The 25,826-nt window shown below is 31.9% G+C and overlaps 2 protein-coding genes across 5 annotated transcripts in view; both read right to left on the bottom strand.

Annotated features, from left to right (window-relative positions):
- Window positions 1-25,826, bottom strand: part of LOC123672379 (pyruvate dehydrogenase phosphatase regulatory subunit, mitochondrial) — a 280,794-nt gene that overhangs the window by 134,526 nt on the left and 120,442 nt on the right. The window lies entirely within an intron of this gene.
- On the bottom strand, window positions 14,456-22,107 carry LOC123672383. 2 transcript variants are annotated; one of them, XM_045606483.1, is made up of 7 exons: window positions 22,035-22,107; window positions 21,855-21,971; window positions 15,357-16,960; window positions 15,085-15,278; window positions 14,941-15,027; window positions 14,806-14,883; window positions 14,456-14,699 (listed from the first exon to the last, which is right to left on the bottom strand). In XM_045606483.1, the coding sequence occupies exons 1-7, from the start codon at window positions 22,044-22,046 to the stop codon at window positions 14,494-14,496; spliced, it is 2,298 nt and encodes a 765-aa protein (XP_045462439.1). In that variant the 5' UTR covers window positions 22,047-22,107; the 3' UTR covers window positions 14,456-14,493. The 2 variants fall into 2 exon arrangements, with proteins under 2 accessions (XP_045462439.1, XP_045462437.1); XM_045606481.1 differs by having other exon boundaries at window positions 15,085-16,960.

The following is a 25,826-nucleotide window of genomic DNA, read 5'->3' as shown; positions in this document are numbered from 1 at the left end:
GAAAATACAGTCAATAAAATTTGCACATTACTAGCCTATGGCAAACACCTTAAAAGTAAATAAGAAAAATAGTAATACTCGACAATCTTGGACTATTTGGTAAATCTGTTATAAGAAGAAAAATCAAACAACAATATATATAGAAATTAAATTAAAAATCCTTACCCTGGATATCACAATCACTTCCAAACTGTTCGAATAAACCTTTCAACAAATTCCCTATTTGTACCTTTCCTGAAACCGTTCCCGAAAACCGACTTGAACTTTATTCAACTTAGAATCGAACTTGAACTGTCTACCGAATTGAAAACTATTGTTTTTATAGTTGAATAATCGTCACCCTCCTTCTACCAAATTTTTTTAAGCGTCTATCTTCTCTTTCCTTTCGTCCAATCAGAGTAATTGTCCTTATGTACCTAGATTATTGGTTCCACCCCATGTTATGTACTATTGACATGGGGTTGTACCGTTAGCCCCGCCTAAAATCAGGGGCCATTTTTAACGTACCGCTGGTGGTCCCTCCGAATAAAGCAGATTTTCATGTTCTAAGTTTTGGGCCATTTAATCCTCCCTAGAGATTTTACGACTGAATTTTGATTACTTTGACATCCTGTACAAATCTCTTGAAATTAGAGCCTGGTTGTTTTATCGTGGGATACCGATATGTGCCAACCAACCTGGGGTGTTTACCTTAAGCCAGGATGGAGGAATTAATGCCTAATAAATGTGAGGGGTGACAACGACTTCGTTTGCGTTCACTCTACTGGGATAGAAACGGGAATTTGTTGAATATCCTTTCAATGAGCCTGTAGTTATTGCGAATTATATATATATATATATATCTATATATATATATATATATATATATATATATATATATATATATATATATATATATATATATATATATATATATATATATATATATATATATAATCTGAGATAAGAGCCTTTTTAACTATAAACACTATGCTTCAGGGAATAGAGGCTCAATTGTGATAGGAAAAAAAAAAGTAATGAAAGAGAGAATAAACAAAATATGCCATGAAAGCTACAGACAAGATGGATTAAAGAGATTATTCGATATTTTAAGACAGAATGGATATCCAACATCAATGATCAACAAATTGATTTATGCGTCGAATGAAACAACTGAATCGAACCAACAAAATCAAGTGAAAAATGAACCAACAAATAAACTTTATGCCTCTTTTCCAGATATCAAGGGGCTGACATCAAAGATCAAATCCATTTTTAGAGATGAGGAAGTGTTAGTAACAACTTACAACCAAAAAACCGTTAAATCATTATACACCATACTCAAGGACCCTATACAGAAGACATTGAAAAGTAATGTTGTGTATCAACTAAGTTGTCAAGATTGTCACGGTATTTATGTTGGCCAAACTTCCCAATGGGTGAAAAACAGAATAAATCTACACAGATCAGACATTAGAAGCGGTAAGGATAGATGTGCATTGGCGACACATGCGCATAACCTAGACCATCAAATTGACTTTGAAAACGTAGAAATTTTAAAAACTGAAAACAATTATCATAAAAAACTTATCCACGAAATGATCCAAATAAATAAAAGAGAAAAGTCTATAAATAAAAAATCTGATACTAAAAAATTAAGTAGTATACACAGCTATCTGTTAGAAAAAGAAACTGAATTCTATGACGGCCCACTCGATGAGTGATTAGACATAAGGACAGATGACATTCCGTCAAAAAAAAAAAATACGACCCAGTAAAAAAATATAAGTTGAAACAAGATTGCCATAGTACTTTTTAAGTTAAAATTAATTAGACATACTAAATTGTATTTTGAAATGAAAGGATTTTGCCATTTAATGATTGCACCAATTTCAATTGTTCATTGTATAACCTCAATTTCGGTAATTTACGAGATGATTTTAATTTACGTAATTGTATTAATGTTTTGTATCTGTTTATTTTAGACACCCTGAAGAAGCAATGAAGTATTGCGAAAGCTTGGTTTAGAAAAAAGAGTACCACCTTTTTTTTTCCTATCACAATTGAGCCTCTATTCCCTGAAGCATAGTGTTTATATATATCGGGTGTCCCAAACTCGATGGCCTATTAGACGTTTCTGGAAAACTAATCATAATTTTGAGCTGAAAATTTGCATATTGGGGTATGAGACAATGATCTTTCTCCCTAAAATATTTTCAGATCTCTACAACTTCCGGTTATACCGGAAACAGACTACCACTTCGTTATTTCAAATGGCACACCCAGTATATCATTGCATTATTAGATAGCTTTTTTGATGCCAATTTCGGCAATATGCCATACCTTGGGTAAAAATTCAACGGTTCATGAGTTATTGGGATTCTTATGAAAAAAAAGGTGGCGATAAGGACTCACATTTTTTTGAATATTCCAGCAGAAAAAGCCTTTTTCGAAAAAAATTTGTTTTGTTTCGTTTACGCAAATACTTAGTATTATAAAACTGTTTTCGGCTTGGACCAAAAATGTACAGGGTGTTTATAAGAGGATCATGAACTTGGACAACTCAAATTCATCAAAACTCAAGATTTTCAAATTAGAACCTATATTTTTTATTATTTCAGTCGATTCTACGTACTAAAATAGTGGGGGTTACTTAAGCAGACCATATACCTAAAATGAATACTTCAAGAGTTATCGGGGAAAAACTTCAAATGAGGAAAAACCGCTATTTATAACTGTGGGAATTTTTTTCCAAAAAGGCTTTTTCTGCTGAAATATTCAAAAAAATGTGAGTCCTCATCGCCACTTTTTTTTCATAAGAATCCCAATAACTAATGAACCGTTGAATTTTCACCCAAGGTATGGCATATTGCCGAAATTGCCATCAAAAAAGCTATCTAATGATGCAATAATATACTGGGTGTGCCATTTGAAATAAGGAAGTAGTAGTCTGTTTCCAGGATAACCGGAAGTTGTAGAGATCTGAAAATATTTTAGGGAGAAAGATCATTGTCTCAAACCCCAATATGCAAATTTTCAGCTCAAAATTATGATTAGTTTTCCAGAAACGTCTAATAGGCCATCGAGTTTGGGACACCCGATATATATATATATATATATATATGTGTTATATATATATATATAGTATTATATATATATATATATATATATATATATATATATATATATATATATATATATAGATGTAATGAATGTGAATGATAATTCGCAATAACTACAGGCTCATTTTTAGGATATTCAACAAATTCCCGTTTCTATCCCAGTAGAGTGAACGCAAACGATTCTGAGCACCGATTTTGGTCTTGGCAATTTGCTTGCCCGGCCGAAATCGGAATGTACCCCAAGTAATGGTGAAGGCAAAAAAAAATAGGGCTATTTAAAAATAATCATACATCAAACTGGTTAAAAAATCATACAACCAAGTCCAAAATAAAAATTAATTACTAACAAGTCGAGAATTGTCAATATGTCAAATGTCAGACAGTAAACTGTATGAAAGGAGAAAGAGGGAAGAAAAAAAAATTAAAATTATAAAATTAATGCGTAATATTACACGAAGTAGGAGAAGATTTGTATGTTGGCTAGTTTAAAGTTTAAGAATTTCAAAATTTCGAAAAAATATCATTGTAAGAGTTATAGGAATCTCAAATTCTGTAAGTTTGTGTGTTTCTTTTTATTTGAATACATGTGACTGATAAAAACCTTTGTAGTAGCTCTGAGGAAGGAATAAAATATTCCGAAAGCTTGGCAAGAGAAAAAAGACTTTTCTTTATTAAACCTGGTCGAGACCCTTAGGAAAGCAGAATAAAATATAAACAACCGTCATACAAGTACATTATTGCAGAAATGGGATTTTATGGGGAAATATCTGTGAGGTACAGTCAAGAAGTAGCAACACAACTGAGAAGATGGAGCACACAGAACAGCAAGTTAGCATCAGCCTACAACAGTCGTATCTTCCTACTGGAGTGTAAAAGGAAAGGTCTAACACCAAAACACATAAGTTCAAGCATTAAAAGTACGATACAACTCTTGGAAATAGAAGCAGGTAGGAGGTATAATGGGAATGTGGAAGCACTGAATAATACAATAACTGTCAAAATTATTAGAGCAGAAATAAGCCATATAAATTACAAAATAAACTATTTAGAGCGAAGTAATAGAAAGTTGATAGAAGAAATAAAGAAAAAACTACCTTTGGCGATCATCATAGAATTTAAACGTAGACAAAAAGCAAGTTATAACAAAAAATTCCATCAAGTTAAACAACGAAATCTAAAAAAGGTGAAAAACCTTGAGAACATCAACAAAAATAAGTTAGTGGTACAAGAAAAATGGTTTAGAAACCTTACAAAAACAGAGATTCCACCAAATGTAGAGAAACTTCTTTCACTGGGTTCAAAATTCAACTTACCAGTTGTGACAAAGGACATCCCCATGTTTAGACTCATTGCAGACATAGAAGACATACTTCAGAAAACAACGGAAAGCAAACGGGACTTACTTAGATCGAAAGTGACAGGTATTATTACAGGCCATGTTCATGCTAGAAAATTTGAAAAAACATATATGGACCAACTCTACACTGAAACAAGGGTTTTTCTCAAGTCAAATCCACATCTGACTGTATTGAACAGTGATAAAGGAGGTGTAACAGTGGTTATGGACAGGAACGATTACGAACAAAAAATGAAAGAAATATTACAGTCGGATTGCTTCATAAAGTTAAGAAATGATCCAACCCTTATGACACAAAATAAATCCAATAAATATATAGCACAGTTAGAACCTAAATATATTAAGTCCAATAAGAGCAAAAACTTTAAAAAAGTACAATTCAACTTGTCCAAAAATGTACGGAAACCCCAAAATACACAAAGAAGGAATACCCATGTGACCAATAGTTTTAACTATAAATGGACCAATGGCGAATATCTGTAAGATAGTAACTGACATTTTAAGTAAATCATATGACAAAAATAATGATTATTATGTGAAGGACTCTTTCCAATTTGCAGAGTTCATAAATAACTTCCAACTACCTGAAGATTATGTCATTATATCATTGGACGTAGTAAATTTATTCGGAAACATCTCAAAAGACTTAATAATGAAGATCATCGAACAAAAATGGCATACAATAGGACAGAACACCGAAATTCCAAGAGAACTATTTATCGAACTAGTCAACTTCATTCTTACACATAACCAATTTTCATATAAAGATGAATGGTACCAACAGACTTTTGGATGTTCAATGGGTTCCGAGGCAAGTCCCAACTCGCACAATATATCATGGACGATTTGTTAAATGAAGTCATCAAAAAACTCAATTACAGATTAGCATTCCTTAAAAAATTCGTAGACGATCTCATTACTGCACTACCTGAGTCAGAAATAGAAAACACTCTGGAAATTTTCAATAGTTATGATCCAAACTTAAAATTCACGATTGAAAAGGAAGATGAAAAAAGATCCGTTCCATTCTTAGACACAAGATTATATAGAGTAGAAGGTAGAATTCATTCAAATTGGTACAAAAAACCCACTGCCTCAAACAAGATTATAAATTACCACTCAGACCATCCAATGAAAATGAAACTAAATAGCATAAAAGAGATGAATAGAAGAATAGAGAAAATTTGCCACCCAACATTTATAAAAGTCTCCAAAGAGAAATTGAAGAAGATTCTAGAAGAAAATTCCTATCCATCAAGATAAATATCGAAAATATTATATTCAACACACCATGACAACAATGTGGAAGAAGCTCCTCCACCAGAAAATCCAACAACAGATGAAATTAAATTTGGAAGTATGCCAAACATCAAGAATCTTACGAATAAAATCATAAACTGCTTCAAAGAAGAGAATGTAAAAATAGCTCAATACAATTTAAAGTCAGTAAAAAACCTGTACAGCAAATTAAAAGATCAAACACCAAAAATGGTTCAATCAAATGTGATTTACAAGGTTGAATGTAAGGATTGTAATGGAAAATATGTGGGACAGACAACACAATGGTTAAAAAACAGAATATCGCTACACAAAAGTGACATTAGAAAAGAAAATCAAAGATGTGCTTTGGCAGAACACTCCATTGAAAGAAAACATGAATTCGATTTCGATCAAGTTGAAATTCTGGACAAGCATGCAAACTATAATAAAAGGCTGATACTGGAGATGGTCCACATTAACAAGGAAACTGACGTAGTTAACAAGAAGTCAGACACTCAAAATTTAAGTAACATTTATATGATACATACCTACTTACCTGCCCAAATAGAGAACCATATTATGAAGGCCCTAGAGATGAATGATGACGAGATAAGATATTAGATTTTCTATATATTTTTTGTATGTTTTCTTGTTTTCTTGTATTTGTATTGTTTTGTCTAGTCTGTAAGTTTTATTTAATGACGAATGTTTGAGCATGATGCTAGTGACTTCAAAAATCTCACATTCGAAGCCCTGAAGGAGCATTAAAAAAATGCGAAAGCTTGGCACAGAATAAAGAGTTCATCTTCATCTTTTTATTTATTCCTCCAAACATTGAGTCGATAAACCCTTATCTCATTGATCTAAATATACCTGAGACTCTTAACTTCACTTATAATATATATATATATATATATATATATATATATATATATATATATATATATATATATATATATATATATATATACAGGGTGAGTCTTTGACTTGTACATATATTTCAACCGAAGATTCCTGAGGTCAATAGAAACCCTTTTTTCATTTACCATTTTTTCCGATTCGGCCCGGTTAAAAAGATGTTGGGCTGTTGAAAATCGATAAAAAAATGTCATTTTCCGTTATATCTCGGAAATGGTTGTATAGAAAAAAATGAATTTCGGGATATAGTTTTTCATGTATGTGATGAATCTTCTCCGTACACAAAATTTTATCCACATCTCCCCGTTTCTTCATTATGAACACTTCATCTCATAAAAATACCAGAAATTCAAAGAACCGAACTCTTAAAAGTAACTAGGACGTTCATTGAAGGATATTTAGCTAATTTGAAAAATAGAAGTATTCTTCATATTTTCTCGTATATTGAGCCGTTTTCGAGTTATATGTGTTTAAAAAAAAAAAAAATCTGTGAAATTCAAAAAATTGGGTACTTTGGCTAATTGCAACTCTGATAGAAAAGACTCACAGAAATGAATATTTGCTACGTTGTCAGGTCAAAAATCATGGATTGAAATACTGAATTTGCATTGACAAGTGAGGGAACCAGCCGACTAAGTTTGAAAATAAAGTTATTTGAATAAGCTCACCCATTGAGAAAATTCAATTCTTTTTGGTAAATCCGTCGGCAATAAAGCTTGTACCTTTTGAATATGGTATGGGCAATGCGAGACGTCTCGTACTTGTTTCGGGGTGCTGATGCACGTCATCTAGAACATCATCCATTACTCTTGATCGCATTCGGCCATTATCCACCATGTTGATAGCGAGGGTTCCATGATCACGCAATCTTTGAACAATCCTTACGAAAGTTCTCTCATTTGGCTGACTCCTATTTGGAAACAGCCTTCCATAAGCTTCTTTAGCTCTTCTCGCTATTTTTCCATTTGTGAAATAGCATTCCAACATATCTACCAACTCCTGGTTAGAATACATTCTGCTAATTTCCACTTAACACACTTAAAGAACTTCACAAACAAACACTTTACACTAAACAAACACCTTACACTAAACTAACGAAACACACTTAACACTTAACAAGTTAAACACTTAACAAACTAAATACACTTAATACTTATCATTTACATTAAACAAAGCAACAGAAATCATGATACCATAAATTCGAATTTCAATTGTATTCGGATCATTCTATGCGCATGACCGATCAACATAGAAGAATCTCGAATAATTTTTTAAACAAACCATCAAATTTATGAATTAATAAATTTATTTTATTATGAATTTCATTAAATGTAATAATTAGTATCATCCGAAATGTTAAATCGAATTTTGTATAATAAAATAAGTCATAATATGCTAGATTACTGTATGTTATGAACGATTTGAACTATTGCGCATGGCCTCAGAGTTTATTACTCTATGCGCATGGCCAAACTGAAAATTTGGGAAATCTCGAAGAATTGTGGTTATGTTTGGCAAACAAATGGAATAATTCGATAGATGATTCGAAAATATTTTATGTTTCAATAAGAAACAACATAGTTCGGCGTAAGTAAGTTACTGAGTTACATAATATAAATAATATATTGAATAATTATTGTATACTTTCAGATCTCCTAATAATTCATCGAATCATTCAGAAAAACACCATAATGAATTTAATTGGACGACGATTTTCCTTCGTGAAGATGATTGCCCACTAGAGACAGAGAAGTTTCAGATGACCTGTATTTAAAGAGGATCTTGAACCCCTTCAAATTGAATCCAACCGAAAACAGTTTGCTGTGAGGTGTTCATGATTTCATAAGGATAATTTTTCCATATAATGAATGGAAAAGTAAATTGATTGATTGAAATAACCAAAAATCTACAATACAATGATTCTGTTGATAAATTCAACTACTTGAATAAGTGAAGCACTAGTTCTGTAACGAATATTTATTCAAACTTCATACTCATCGATGTACTGAAAAATAATTTCAAAGTCACTGATTTCACCATTAACGCAGATCCTATCCTATTATCTAGTACATGTACTGATCCAATCCATATGTTTCAGAATCAATAGCTATTGATATTTTAAGGCATGTACATAGTTTGTAGTTACTGTCCGTGGTTTATAGATATTACAATAATATAATGAATACATCTGAGATCAGGAATCATTGAGAATTAATTGGAATAATGGCAGGCCTAATTTAATAATTATTGAATGTTTTTTATTTCGCACAATCCATCTGAGGCTAAATGAATCTACGTAAGAAGTATTAGAGTAAAAAATGTTAAACCTGGTTATTTATAAATTAAATGATAATAAAGACAATTTATTATTATGGTAGTTTCTACTTCAATTCCTGTTTTTTGATATGCATTTTTTTGTTACAGTAATCAAAAATCTTTATTTCAAATTGCTTTGAATGTTGTATACCTATTGTGGAGCACAAGAGAATAGTTATTTATAATACAAGTGCAGAAGGCATTGATATTCTTCCACGAGTTCAAAATTCAAAAACGAGCCACGAAGTGGCGAGTTTTGGAATGAACGAGTGGTAGAATGAGCCTTCTGTACGAGTATTATACATTATTTTCTCTAATTCATTGCATTTTCATTGAAATTAATGAAATATTTCCATAAATATATTTTAGTGATTTTGGCATTGAAAAATGTTGGTTGGCAGAACTGATTTCTTCAAGGCAAATTGATGATTTGACAGATAATGCCGTGGCGGAAAGTTCGGAGTACCAACATAGAATAATAAAATATAACCATGAAAACTGTGCGTTTCTGATATATTCTCGCACGATTTTGTTCTACAAGATGTGGAAGAATGAACGGAATAACCACAGAATTAGAGAAATATTTTTCTATTTTGATTTGAATACTGGATTTATAGTAAAAGAGTGGATTTGGCAATAATACATGATTTCAAGTCACTGTTAATCTTTCGATAAGTTTATCAAATGCTTCAGTTTATTGAGTACTTTTGAAAAAAAGGTATACCTTACAAGAATTCAAAATTTATTTTACATGTAGTTGATATGTGAAAACAAAAAAAAAAGATTACATAATTGTTGGGAAGTTTCATAATATTTTCAGTTTATCTGTTCGATAACAAACAAGTAATTCTACTTGTACATTGTACTCCTTTTTTTCTAGCCGAATACCATTTTACCATCTTCAGGAATATGAAATTTTCGAAGATGTTGATTATAACATTGATAATATTAAGGAAAGACTAATTGCTTCTTTATTATCGAAAGTACTCGAGAGCATTTTTTGGAGTTACCTATTGGGTATCAAATTTTCAGACAGAATATTGGCATTAGTGAACACTAAGAAGAAAAGGATTTCAAATATTTTCATGATAACAAATTACTGAGCTTTGGCACAGCCGTATACTATGAAGATATTTCATTAAAGTTAATATTCTATTTTGAATAATTCTGATCGAAACTCATTTTCAAGTGAATTTTCACAAACTAGGCTCCTTATAAAATAACACCAATCAAGATCTGAAATCCCATTAAAAACTGCTGCTACCAAACATTTCTATAATCTTCTTCCAGTCTTCTGAGCTTTCATCGATACATAACAATACATCCTAAAATTTCATTTTTACGTGATTGAATACTTCTATCCATTTGCTATTCGATAATTTCATCCTAGAACATTTGATTGACATACTTTTAAGAGGGCCAAAATTGTTTTAACGTGAAAATAAATAAAAAACTTCAGTGAGTTGAAAAAAGCAGAATATTCAATAGTGGATATTCATATTGAATACCACCATTTCATTTTTAATACAAAAATCAAGATCAATAATTAATCAATAATGGAATATTGAAGATTCATGAAACTCATAAGCTTCTAGGATGAAAAAGGAAAAAAATTCAATTCCTTCTGGAATTTATTTATTACTCCTCATACTACTGTTATTTTCAACAAGATAAAATCGGAATTTTTCCATCACAAAATTACCTCTGTGTGATACAGAGGTGATTCCATCTTCCACATAAATCCATTCATGAAACTGCCTTTTCATTTTCGAGCTAAGTTATTGTGTCATTATAGTGTTTTGTGATTGTAAACTTGGCAACGTGGGAAGTCCACAGATGATTATAATTTATGTTAATTATTTACCTTTATGAAAATGAAAGGTTATATGAATTGGTGATACGAAACGAAGTGAAAAAGCGAAAATAAATAATTGGATATGAATATCAGATTTAATATGGGTGGTTGCAAGCTGAATTTTTTATTATTATCGAATATAAAATAGAAATCAAGAGAAAAATAATCAACATATTTATCTCCCACGAAATTGCTGTAACTCATTTATTATATTGAAAATAATACTTCGGTCACCAATGGGAATGGAAAAAGTGAGTTTATGCTTGTTTTGCTAATATAGTAACCCATTTCCAAAGTTCAAATGGCCATATCTTTTCAACCGAGCCGAATCGGAAAAAATGGTAAATGAAAAAAGTGTTTCTTTTGACCTCAGGAATCTTCGGTTAAAATATATGTACAAGTCAAAGACTCACCCTGTATATATATATATATATATATATATATATATATATATATATATATATAATATTAACTATAAACACTATGCTTCAGGGAATAGAGGCTCAATTGTGATAGGAAAAAAAAAGTGGTACTCTTTTTTCTAAACCAAGCTTTCGCAATACTTTATTGCTTCTTCAGGGTGTCTAAAATAAACAGATACAAAACATTAACACATTTACGTAAATTAAAATCATCTCGTAAATTACCGAAATTGAGGTTATACAATGAACAATTGAAATTGGTGCAATCACCAATTGAAGTAAAAGGATTTTGCCATTTAATGATTGCACCAATTTCAATTGTTCATTGTATAACCTCAATTTCGGTAATTTACGAGATGATTTTAATTTACGTAAATGTGTTAATGTTTTGTATCTGTTTATTCTAGACACCCTGAAGAAGCAATAAAGTATTGCGAAAGCTTGGTTTAGAAAAAAGAGTACCACTTTTTTTTTTCCTATCACAATTGAGCCTCTATTCCCTGAAGCATAGTGTTTATACATATATATATATATATATATATATATATATATATATATATATATATATATATATATATATATATATATATATATATATATATATATATATATATATATATATATACACACTATGCTTCAGGGAATAGAGGCTCAATTGTGATAGGAAAAAAAAAAGTGGTACTCTTTTTTCTAAACCAAGCTTTCGCAATACTTTATTGCTTCTTCAGGGTGTCTAGAATAAACAGATACAAAACATTAACACATTTACGTAAATTAAAATCATCTCGTAAATTACCGAAATTGAGGTTATACAATGAACAATTGAAATTGGTGCAATCATTAAATGGCAAAATCCTTTTACTTCAATTGGTGATTGCACCAATTTCAATTGTTCATTGTATAACCTCAATTTCGGTAATTTACGAGATGATTTTAATTTACGTAAATGTGTTAATGTTTTGTATCTGTATTGCGAAAGCTTGGTTTAGAAAAAAGAGTACCACTTTTTTTTTTCCTATCACAATTGAGCCTCTATTCCCTGAAGCATAGTGTTTATACATATATATATATATATATATATATATATATATATATATATATATATATATATATATATGTATAAACACTATGCTTCAGGGAATAGAGGCTCAATTTAGGTTTAGAAAAAAGAGTACCACTTTTTTTTCCTATCACAATTGAGCCTCTATTCCCTGAAGCATAGTGTTTATACATATATATATATATATATATATATATATATATATATATATATATATATATATATATATATATATATATATATATATATATATATATATATATACTTCGAAAATGTGATTACGAGATCCCTGTAAAATTTCAACGCTACGAGGTCCATGTCTCATAAACCAACAATCCGAGATCCTCTCCTATATACCCTATATACATGGTATACCGCGAGTCAACGAGATCCGTTCGACGTTGCCACCCTGACGGATCTCGTAAGATGCGAGATGAATATCAAAATCTTTGTATATCAATAAGGGTCAAAATAGCATATTCGTCGGATCTCGCAAGATGCAGAACATGTCGTGTAGGTACTTGGAATATGTATTTATGCCAACGTTATTAATTCCATTAATGTTTTTCCTGAAATGATTAGTTTTTGAGTGGTTGTTTCTACGAATGATCGCTCTATCATTTCGTATTGATTTCTGTATTTTTAAAATTCTTCTTTTTCAGAATTTTTTTCAAAAGGATCTCAAAATTCAGTTTTTCCTGATGACGAATTCGTCTTCGAATTGAATGGTGTTCCTGCTGCCGTGTTTACGATTTTTTCGCACTAGATACTCAAAATTTTCAGGGTAGATTCAGATGGCAAAAATCTCTGTCAAGTCCGTTAACGGGCTAAATCTGATCAGAGGTTCCGGAAATATTGCTTTTCGAAATGTTATGTTATCAATAATTCAAAACTGCAGGTTTCATTTCGATGAAATTTTGCATTTAGTTCAGATGAACACTGATAATTCCTAACGCCTTGCACAATTTTTTGTTCCTTGTTCAACCAGAGCCAGAAAAATATAAGGAAGAATATCGAAAAAATATAGATTACAGATTCGATCGACTTGAATATTTTCGTGTGAATGAAGAATAGCCATCTTAAGCTTCTCGCGAAGTTTAGTTCAGTTTCCTCATCTAGAACCACAGAAAATGCGAAAGGAATATCGAGAAATAAAATCCTGACATATGTCAATGAGGTAAGATGATGCTATTGGCTATTCGTGGATTTTGGCACGTATGTGAAAAAAAAGCAGTTCCAAACTCCGTGCAAAATCAAGATCTGATAACATAACCAGAAATATAAAATTTTTAAGAATATTGAAAAATAAACGACTCATATTTCGTTGATTAGGAGTGAATCGTGTAGAAAACTTGCGCGAGGATGAAAATTAACCTTTTCAAGCTTCCTTCAGAATTTCTCATGGATATCATATCCAGAACCATAGAAAATTTGAAAAAAATAGGAAACTATAGAAAAACAAAATCTCGATGCTTCAGTGGTAAAAGATCCACCAAATTGTAATTTTGTATGTATAGGTACAAAGCAAATCATTTCAAGCTTCGTGCCGAATTTGGTGTGCATACAATCACCATCAGAATGATAAAAAATGAAGTTAAATATAAAAAATCGTCATATGTTAGTGACGAAATATCGGACCAAGTATTTTCGTGTACATAATAATAGCAATTCTAAGCTTCGTCCAAAATTTTGAGCGGACAAACAACCAGAGATGCAATTGGTTCATGGATAAAAATGACCGTCAGTGCTTTTCCCAATTTTTTCTCGAATTTGGTTCATGGACATCACATGCTATGTATTTTTAACTCAATTCTCATTCTAAATTCCATCAATTTCGGTTTCATTTTTTCATTTAAAATGCAGTATTTCAATTAAACCTCCTCTGAAATGTCATTCTTTCTTTAATTATTTTTTCAAAAATTCAGATGCCTTCTCCGTTTTGGTTTCTTGAACTAAACAATCTCTTCTTTATGATTTTTCATATTTGAGTTATAACATGTTTTCATAATATGTTGCTCAGTTTCTTCATTACAAATTCAGTTTAGGAAATGTTCAGGAGATAAATGAGGGAAATATTCTCAACAACAAATGTATGAAGAATATAATTTACAAATCATTTCAGATTGAGAGAAATTCAAAAAACAGGAATAATAACTTGATTTTCGAAAAAGTTATAACCATACACAAATACAGGCAAACATACATCATTTGTTTCGATATGCGTTGAAAACAAACGCTTTTATTTGTTTCCAAGTTTTATTGTTCATGAATGGATGAACAGATTTGAACTCCTTGATTTCCCCTTCTGTGGGCGTTTTTTTCCTATGAATATTTCTCTGAAAATATCTCACAGTTGCATTTTTTTGTTGTTCTGTCCATCTTATTTTCGGATGTTTCACTTTTGGTGTTTCTGAGATAAAATAAGAAGTTTTGATATAATTTCCCAATAAAATGCAATTAATAAAATGGCTTTCAATTAAACGAATGAAAACTACAATTATTTGTTGATTAATTACCCTTCTCCTCAGAATCGCTTGAATTATTCGACACTCTTTTTCTCTTGACTTTTTGCATTTTCAGGAGCCGCTCTTCCTCTAAAATTAAATCAATGAGGTCATAATCATTAAATTGAAAAAATATTTCCTTCATACCTTCTTCATCAAAATCGTTTGAAGTTTTCTCCGGTATTTTGGTTTTTCTTTTTTGGTTCTTCCGGCACAAGGATTTCTGTTCTGAAGCTAAAATATGAATCAGGTGGAAGTAGGCATACAATTAAGAGGTTGTGAAACTTTTACCATCTTTCTCTGCGATTGCTAGGTTATTATCGGAAGATAATGCCGGAATATCCTCTTCAACCTCTTCCTCTTCTTCAGAATGTAATTCTTCATTCAAATTTTCGTCATTGTCACTCGAATTCTCTATATTTTCGTCCTGGGACTTTAGCAAAAGTTTTGTTAACTTAGCAGTTTGGTAAATCTCCTGTGGTAATCTGAATTCAGAGAGAGAGAAACATATAATGCTCAGTTTAGAATCATCTGATAATAAATTAATTATCAATATTACATACCTATAATAATTATTATGTGTGGATAGTGTATGTCCTAAAAAAGTACAAAGTTGTTCCATTTCTGTCTGTGACAAATCTGACACCTGTGAGATCGTTGCAATATGTTTCCTAAGTTTGCCGGATGTCAGAGCTTGAGGATGTTCTGCTCCACATTCTTTGGCAAAATTTTTTAGTGCAGTATAACCATCTAAACAGGTTAGTTTTCCCGGTGTCGCGAATAAGTAGATATTTTCTTTGGAAACGAAATTGTCACGGTGTTTCAGCAACTGTTCAATATATTTCTGCACGGTTGAAGAAAATAATACAGGAACAGGCTTGTGACGTTTTCCTCTTATCATTATTCTCTTATACCTTTCCAGAAGAATTTTTTCAGACTCTGTCAGATTTCTCTGGAATTCTTCTGAAATTATATTATTCTGTTCTCTTGAATAACTTTTCAGCTCAATTCGTTCTAGCTCCCCAATTCTTCTTCTGTTCAAGGTTATTAAAAGCGAATAACAACATTTTTGCAAATTACTGAAAGCTTTTTTATTATTTTCATCCTCCTTCAAAATATTGGAAGAATCTTCTGCCTTCTTTTTCACGTAATTATTCAGCTTTTTTATATCAGAAGTGAGTGGTACAATAGTAGGCTTTTGCCACTGATTTTCCATTAAATTTTGGTTAGCAACACTGCTAATTTCCGCATTCCAATTACTATTAATTAATTGTTTCAATGTTTTTATCTCTTTGGCCTTAGTATATGTATCAATGTTCGTAGTAAAGAATTTGTTCGCTTGCATTGTTTCTGAGTAAGCATGGTCACACAACTGTTTTAAAGTCGTGCCCATGTGTAAAGCTAACGAAGGCGCTTTATCAAATTTTTGTGTCGAAGAGTTATATCCGCATATATTTCTTGTACTATCAACAAAACATTTAAAATTTTCTGGTCTAAGAGCGTCATAGAATTTTGCTTCCTTAATATGGGGAGCCATATCTATCCATAGTCTGCCTAATTCCCTCAACTTATTTTTGGTTACTTTATTCAAATGACTATGCATATGTCGTTTCGCATAAAAAGAACCAAACGATAATATAAGAGGTTCGCTCTTCACAACTAATGATACCTTATCGCATCTCATGTCAAGCACACCTTCTTTCATTTTCATTTTATTCACGAATTCCGTTTGTAAGCATTTGAAGGCCAAAAATGTCTGAGCATCCGATGCCTTGTGGCTTTTCGAATCTGCACCAATATTTACTGGTCGTGATGAACATGAATTCATATGACGGTTCAGATAATTTTTCATGAAAAAGCCATTACAATGAATGCATGGTAAGATTTGTTCCGCAGAAACTTGCTTTGTGGGACGCCTCACCGGTTTTATTTGATTCAGACCAGGCGATAAAAAGTTTCCTTTCTTCCTCAACATATCTATGAATTTCTTCCTTTCGATGCTACCAACTTTCATGTCATTCAAAAATTTAACAGCTGGTTCACTCAGATGTTTGCGCAATAAATGGCGGCTGAAATTAGTAACATTTTCGAAGCAGAACATACACAAATCTGTTTTGTCCCAAATTCTTTCTTTTCGTTTCGAAACCGGAACACTTGAGTGGAGATACTGAAAAACAATCAATTCAATATTTTTCATACAAGCACATTTTGCAGAGTTCTAGCATTTGATTTGTCAGGGAAAAATCTTCGCCACTAATGTTTTTCATTGTCTCATTAATGCATTTTTCTAAGTTAACTTGCCATATGGAAAAACATCGATTTCAATGACAGTTTTCAAAAAAACAAAAAAAAGATAAAAAAGAACGTAAAAATTGTAAAATTAAGCTCTTAATCAAAAACATTGAAGAAACGACTTATGTTGAGTGTGCCTTTTACTGTTCAATTCTTTATCGGTGGCTTTATCAAAATAAATAAAAAAAAAATTCCAAAAGCCCAAATTCGAGAACTATCAGGAGCTTTTCCATTTACGCCAAGTTGCAAATAAAAGGTTGGACTTTTTCGAGGTTTATCGAGTGTCCCAAAGGACCAGGCAGCAGCCTAATGGAAAAATTTTCACCACTTAATTTTTCTGAATTTTTGGTATTTTGTAGAATTTGACATTCTAAATAAGAAAATCAATGGGACCAACTCAATCATATTAGTAGTTTTCCAGAAACAGGATGTCTGAAACATGTTGAGTAAAACACTTTTGCGCGACAAATATTGCTTACCCATAAGGCAACAATTTTATTCTGGTTTTCAATGAAAATAATTGTTAGATATGGGGTAAGCAAAAAATTTTTCAAACTGAAATTTGTTTTGTTCCTAATTTTCTTTGAAATTAAAAAACAACAATTAAAAAACAACAATGAAAATGTCAGGTACAGAGTAGGGGAAATGCGGAAAAACGACATATGCGGACAAAATATACTTTAAGGTTTTTTCAAAATTGGCGCCGTATAGCTCGTGTTTTTACAGTGATTCAGGTCCCGCTTGTGATGATGACATTCCTGTGAAGAAATTGACATCCTTCTGTCTGTTATACTGGTGCATTAACCACAAATGTGTTTTGGTTGGGTATGTATCTTGTGAAAAATAATAATAATAATAATAATAATAATAATAACTGAGTTCATTAGGAGAACCAAAAAAATCTTAAAAACAAACCTCAACAGCAGGAACATGACGAGAGCGATCAACACATATGCATGTTCAATTCTAACATACTCATTCGGTATAGTTCCATGGAGCAAAACAGACATCGAAAACTTGCAACGTAAAATGAGAACGTTGATGACAAAAGCAAACAAGCACCATCCGAAAAGCAGCATTGAGAGGACTACTCTGCCGAGAAATAAAGGAGGCAGGGGTCTTACGGACATCATGGAACTTGCTAGTGGGCAGATAGAAAGCCTACGGGAATACTTCAGAGATCAAGCAAGTACATCAGAGTTCTACAAAATACTGTGTGAAGCAGACGAATCAACACCTTTACAACTTCACAAGGAGCAATTTTCATACAACCACCAGACAAACCAAGAAAAATTGGATAGATGGAGAGAGAAGCCCTTGCATGGAAGACATTTCAACGAGGTGAACCAGGATCATGTCGACATTGAAGCGTCGAACTATTGGCTCACATCAGGTGCAATGTACCCAGAAACAGAGGGTTTTCTTTTAGCCATCCAAGATCAAGTGATCTCAACTAGAAATTACTGCAGGCATATCATAAAGGATCGAACTATTACCGACGATCGATGCCGATATGGGTGTCCAACAAATGAGACAATACAACATATCACGGGTGGATGTCAGATGTTTGCAGGAAATGAATATAAAGAGAGACACGATGCAGTAGGAAAGATATTACACCAAGAAATGGCAACTAAATTAACACTAATTCAATCTGAAAAAGTACCATACTACAAGTACCGACCGGAGACCATCCTGGAAAACGAACGCTATAAACTGTACTGGGATCGTACAGTTTTGACTGATAAAACAGTCCCTCACAACAGGCCAGATATATTGCTGGTTGATAAACATCAAAAGGCAGCTATACTCATCGACGTGGCAATACCTAATAACAACAACTTGCGTCAAAAAGAGGTCGAAAAAATTTCAAAATATAGGGACCTCGAATTTCAGATAAAGCGCCAGTGGGGAATGATATCAACGAGAACTATTCCAATTATCATCTCAACAACAGGAATAGTACCCAAAAATCTCAAGAGAAATATCAAGCAACTAGGGCTTAGTGAGTATATATGTAATGTAATGCAAAAAGCTGTTCTTTTAGGTACTGCAAGGACGGTGAGAAAATTCCTAGGAAGCGAAGGACAGGTCCAAGGATCGCGTGTAAGAGGACCAGAAGTTCGACGACAACCAGGGGGACCACAAGTACCGGACACGACCGAGCTCTGCCCTTCTGATATTTTAAATATCTGGGATAGAGTGAATGTTCCTCTCAGCGAGGAGTGAGAAGCCGACGGCGAGGATAAATCCTACGCGTATAGGCAAAAGTCGGATAATAAAATGGTTTAGGTGAATAACCTATCGATTTATGATGATTACAATATACCAGGAACTTCTAAAGGATTATTTTCCTTTCGTCGTGAAATTCTTTCATCATTTCCTCGGGGACAAGTCCTAATTTGACAAAAATCAAGGCTAAATCTGCTGCGGACAATCCACCCAAGAAAAATAAACAAGAAGTAACTTAAATATTATTCAATGATAAAAAAACTCGGTGGTAAAGAAAACAAGACCGTTGAAATATAACAAAGTCTATAACCACAAAGAATCCGACACTAAACTGTTTAAAATTAAGAAGAAAATTAGGATGACGAAGACTGCATTAATTCCAAACCTGGTGAATAGTGGCTTCGTTGTATTCAGTGTTTTCACTGGACTCATACATCGTTTGCTACCGTCTCGAAAAGAACCAAAACGTTTATTTGCGAATCTTGCATTTAAATATTTTGTATGTCCATTACTAGTGTGTCATATTGTCTGTAGTATACGGACAAAACGGATTTTGTTAGAAGTCAAAATAACTCCTCATATCTTTTATTTTTATTGGTCAATTCAATTTTCAGCTTATTATACTTGAAAACAATTAACCAAAGATAGTATTCAGCACCAAAATGGGAGTATTATTGAAATAACTGAAAATATATGATTGAAAAACTAAACAATATGTCATTTTGTCCGCATTTCCCCTAATTATAAGAGACACGTTGGCCTTCACTTATTGTTATTCTGTCATTGAACAATGAAATACAGGGAATCCCAAATTCGAAGCTCACTGAAAGCATCTCAAGAACTATAACACACAGAATAAAAAATCTTCAAAGACACTCGGTCTCTTTTTTTGAAATAATCACATATCAGAAACAATATAATAGATATTTTCATTCGTTTTCGAAGTTCCAGTCGTTTCTTGAGAAGTTTATTTGAAATATTTTGCTATATCTATGATCAGTTATGAGTTTCATATGAACCATAAAAATTACAAAAAAAAAGTTGTAGAATTTTTCGAATATCTCGAACAGAAATCAAGAAGCGAAATATTTGATACAGTCATTTTTCAGAAACGCCCTGTCACTCGATAACGAATCAAGATTTTTATCATCTGCCTTCTGAAATGTGATTATTTGGAAAAAAGATCAAGGGTCTTTGAAGATTTTTATTCTGTGTTTTATAGTTCCTGAGATGCTGTCAGTGAGCACCGAATTTGGGACACCCTGCATTTCATTGTACAATGACAAAACAACAAGAAATAAGAGCCAACTTGTCTCTTACCGTTAGTTTTTATGAAATTTTCAATGTACACAACCTTTTGACAACTTTTGGAATAACAGTCGCGCCTATTCAGAAAAATTAACCAAAATTTCCATTTGGCTGCTGTTGTATGGTGAGGGGAACTGAGTATCTTTGAACTATAAAAAAATGTATGACAGCTCTTCCGGCTCGAGTTTCAATATTGTGAAAACCGCTACTTTACAAATTCAACGGTTTTCAAACAACAAGAGAAAATTACCTGAGATGAAAAGTTCTCATTACTTCTTAATTACTGGCGGTATAAACATAAAACAAAAAATTCACTTTTTTTCCAATGGATTCACATCCACTGGTGAAAACATTCGGTTTTCATTACCATAGGTTACCATATGTTTTGTAGTTATAATAAAAAATTGTGTTTCTTTGAATGTTAACCTAAAATTTCTATAACATATATTTTTATTTATATATTTCTTTCTTCCTTTCCCAAAAATATATAACATGATATTTAAATTTCAGATCTATAAATATCATCAGATGTTTCAGTTCCACGGCAAATTAACCAAGATGAAATCAAAATATTCGCTGGCCACTAAGGGCGCCTTGGTAGCCACCAAATATTTGAATTATGTAAAGTTCACAGATTATCATAGATAGCCAACTGGTTGATTACCGTATGAAACTTTTGATGATTTTATATCATGTTATATATTTTGAAGTTAAAAGGAAAAAGAGGTTACATTTGTTATAGGAATTTTCATGGTTTACATTCAAATGAACACGAAATTGTATTATAACTTCTAAACTAATGGCAATAAAAACAAATGATTCTACTGAAAACAGTGCAAGTAAAATGTTTTATGTTTATAGAACCAGTAATAAAGAGGTTATGGAAACTTTTAATTTCATGCCATTTTCCAACTTTCTCTTATAGTTTGGAAAAAGTTGAATTTCGAGGTTGCGGTTTTCACCAAATTAATTCTCTCAAAAATCTAGCCGGAAATTTGCCTTCTCTTTTTCACTAGCTCATTCTACGGATTCTTCTCACTAGACAACAAATCGATACATTGTGAAAAAATAAAAATATGTCGCAAGCCCTTTGTTTCGAATAGGGTGATTATTTATATTATATTGTTGATAAGAAAAAACAAATTTGTTGAATTTAAATTGAATGTCATTGGAAAAATATTCCCGCAATATTCATCTCATCTTCTAATCAATAATAAATAGGAACTCACACCACTTATGTTATAAGGTAATTGTGCCGGTGCTACTAAACCAGGTTCTATATCCGTTGAATCTATGCCGATAGGATTATCTTTGGATGCCTTTTCCCCTGAAGATGATACCATTTCCTACATCAAACAAAAATTCGAGCAATTTAATGGTTTTGAAATGTATTTTACTATTCAAACTACCTGTGATTCCATGTTAGATGTTTTATTGCAGAAAGCAAATTCTTTAGATGTTCCCTCTCCTGAATGAAATACTTCACTCTCCTCCTAGATAATATAATAAAATCATTTTGAATATTTCAATGCAGAGCAGCTTGTAATCACTTTACCTGAGTTTGAAAATTGATATTAAGTTCTTTATTTTCTACGATTGCATGCTCCGAAACATTTCCTAGTTCCTTTTCCTTAAAAAAAAAGTGTTAAAACATATGTACCATTACCTGCTAAGAATACTGCTAGTAATGAAAATATAATAAACTTCTGACAAAAATCATCGAACATCTAATCAAATATTTTTCATGTTGATGCAAAACATTACAGTAGGTATATTTAGAATATTTTCATTTGTTTTTTTTTTAGAACAGCTTTAAGAAATTCTGGGAACAAACTTATTATCGATACGCGAAAATATTTGAATTTCAACTCAAAGATCCTTATTGAATGAAAAAAAAACTTGACTCACTTCTACATTACTGAAATTTAGTGAGGTATGTGTTCCATTAATCGGTACCTCTTTGTCATTCATAGTATTTGGAGTTGAACACAGGATATTCGCTCTTTCCCATGAAGTATTCTGTAAAGTGAGGTATTTGGATATATCATATATACAAGGTGTCCCGGGTAGAATGCGACAAACGAATACCATGAATTAAAGTCATCAAAGAGGACCCGTATCAAGAGGTTTCAATCGCCTGAGTGCCTTCGTTTTGGATATACAGGGTGATGTTCATCTTATGAGTGAAATTTCACTGCTGAATAACTCTTTAACTAATCGACCGAATAATTTCAAATTTTGAAGTTTTGTCACCCTTTTCTATCGCCTTCCTTAAATATTTCTGAATTCGAGTAAATCAGATCCGGACTAGGAAAATTCCAGACTTTTTCCATTTTCGTGAATATTGGATCACCCTGTACGTGAACATTATATCTGATTTATTCGATTTCAGAAATATTGAAGGAAGGCGATAGTAAAGGGCGACAAAACTTCAAAAATTGAAATTATTCGGTGGATTTGTTGAAGAGTTATTGAACTAAAATAATTTCACTCATAAGGGAATGTTTATTGATCACCCTGTATGACCGTGCCAAGCAGAGATTTAGAATTTTTATAATTAATTGATTTTTCGTGGTTCCGAAAATAGGAAAAAATCCTAATGTTCACGTACAGAGTGATCCAATATTCACGAAAATAGGAAAAGTCTGAAATTTTCTTAGTCCGGATCTGATTTACTCGAATTCAGAAATATTGAAGAAAGGCGATAGAAAGGGTGACAAAACCTCAAAATTTGAAATTATTCGGTCGATTAGTTAAAGAGTTATTGAACTGTAAAATTTCACTCATAAGATGAATATCACCCTGTATATCCCCAACGAAGGCACTCAGGCGATTGAAACATCTTGATACGGGTCCTCCATGATGACCTTAATTTATGGTATTGGTTTGTCGCATTCTTCCCGGGACACTCTGTATATATTATAACTTCGTCATTATGGAAGTAAGATATACCTTGTCACTATCAAGTATTTTATGCAGTTGTGAATATTTTCTTGGGTAATTCTTATATGACGTTATATTTTCTAAGGATGAATCCGTTGGGGTTGTACATACGAAACTATATACATCACTTTCCTGTAATTGAATAATTAATTTTCGAAAATATTTTCACATTGTCGGAACTTACTGTTGAGTTTTCTGGTGAATTAGTTGTAGAAAAGTCAACTTCTTCGATTGTAGTAGCTGACGTCGAGACATCTCCTTAAAAAAAAAATCATTCAAAACCATCAATTATTGGTATGAAAACTTCGATATGGTAATAAAACAAAATGAAAAAAGATCTATTTCTCAGTGTTCCTGGAACCAATTTTCATTTGAATTCATAATTTGAATGAGTTTTTATACTTTAATCGGTTTCGGCAACTAATTTTGTTAAAATTGTTACCAGAAAATAAAGTTTAACCACAATTAACTGTCGCCTATCAGTAAATAGGTACTATAAAAAAAAAATTGATTTGAATACCTAGAGGATATGAGTCAAACGAGACAATGCCCTAATATTGTTTGTACAATGAACTAAGCATCCTTTAGATATGTCGAAATTAAAAAATATACTATATATCTACTTACCCTTTTTGGATTTCACCAAAGATAAAATTTTGCTCGATCTTGTAGGATACCTTTTTGAACTGAAACTCATCTTGCTTGCAGTTATTTAATGAGAAGTGATCACTTTGCACCCTGTTCATACAACTACCACTATTTAACTAACAATGAATTCAAAAAGTTTTCCTTTATATAGGAATTTTTATTTTCACCTCGTACCACCAAGATAAGGAGATGCGAATGCAGAGGCGTTGACAGGCATGACGCAAAACAATCCACTTCTTCCAGTCGAAGATCATTTTTAGGGCTTTCAGTCCTTAAAATTCACACTATCCATGAAATTTCTATTATAAATGAAATCGCTTTTTTCTCCCTTTTCAAGAATATTCAACATGATGATATAACGTCGTATAAAAATTAGAGGGAATTATTCCACAACCGTATAAAATACTTGATAGTGACAACGTAAATCTTACTTCCATAATGATGAAGTGATAATATATCCAAATACCTCACTTTACAGAATACCTACTTTATGGGAAAAAACTAATATTCTGTAGTCAACCCCAAATACTAAGAATGACAAGGAGGTACCGAATAATAGAACACATATTTCTACATACTAACATTCAGTAATGTTGAATTGAGTCAAGTTTTTTCTTCATTCAGAAAGAATCTTTGAGTTGAAATTCAAATATTTTCGCTTATCGATAATTAATTTTTTTCCCAGAATACCTAGAATTGTTCAACAAAATCAATTGAAAATATTCAAAATATCCATACTTCAATGATTTCATTTATATGAAAAATATTTGATTAGATGTTCGATAATTTTTGTCTCAGGCTTATTATTATTCATCATTATTTTCATTACTCGCAGTATTCTTAGTGATGGAACCTTTGTTTCAACAGTTGCACCATTTGCCTAAACATCGATTAAAAATTCAAACATGTTGTTTTTTTGGTCAATTTCTCATATGAAATCTTTGATGTCCTCCGAACGCTATTTGAAATGAAGGGAATATTCTGGGAACGACAGGTGCAGTAACAAGTGCATGAATTAAAATATACTTTTTGGTTTAGAATAAATTCCATCAAATTTCCATGATAACGCATGACTTTTTTTTTAATTTTCGGTAAATTTCACATATGAAATCTTCGATGTCCCTCGCCCACTACGTGTTTTAAAAGAAATATTCTAGAAACAACATGTGCAGTGCAATTTGATGGAAATAATTATAAACGGAATCATAAAACGGAGCATTAACTTGTAAAGGGTGAGTACTCCTTTGAAATCGAATATTAACGAGTGAAATCTGAATTTATCCAAAATGCAATTTCATGAAATTATATATATTAACTTAATCTCCGCAGGTAGATGAGAAATAATCAGATAAACTCTACGCTTGGCCTTTCTTCAGAGACATAGTACAAAAGATACATATTTCTCATTACTTCATTATTGGTAGATTTCATCATACGTCAGCATCAATTTCATATTCAATTTGTAGGTTGCTTCAAAAGCCAGTTAAAAATCAAATTGTTCAGAATTAAGTTGAAGTTGATGAAAAAAAAAATCAGCTTTCTGTATTGGTTCAAAACAGGCCTGCCGCTAACTCTTTTGGCGCCGCGAGCATTAAGTATCGTATAGTCCA

Source organism: Harmonia axyridis, chromosome 2 (genome assembly GCF_914767665.1).
Source record: "Harmonia axyridis chromosome 2, icHarAxyr1.1, whole genome shotgun sequence".
In the NCBI taxonomy this organism is placed as follows: Eukaryota; Metazoa; Arthropoda; class Insecta; order Coleoptera; family Coccinellidae; genus Harmonia; species Harmonia axyridis.
This window is presented reverse-complemented; position numbering and strand designations above follow the sequence as displayed.

Excerpts from the sequence above, each read along its gene's own strand:
- LOC123672383 (XM_045606481.1), bottom strand. Across the intron at positions 16,961-21,854 it reads TACCTTATAACATAAGTGGT|TATCTCCACTCAAGTGTTCC; the intron begins GTGAGTTCCTAT and ends ATTGTTTTTCAG. Across the intron at positions 14,884-14,940 it reads AAACGATTTTGATGAAGAAG|AGGAAGAGCGGCTCCTGAAA; the intron begins GTATGAAGGAAA and ends ATTTAATTTTAG.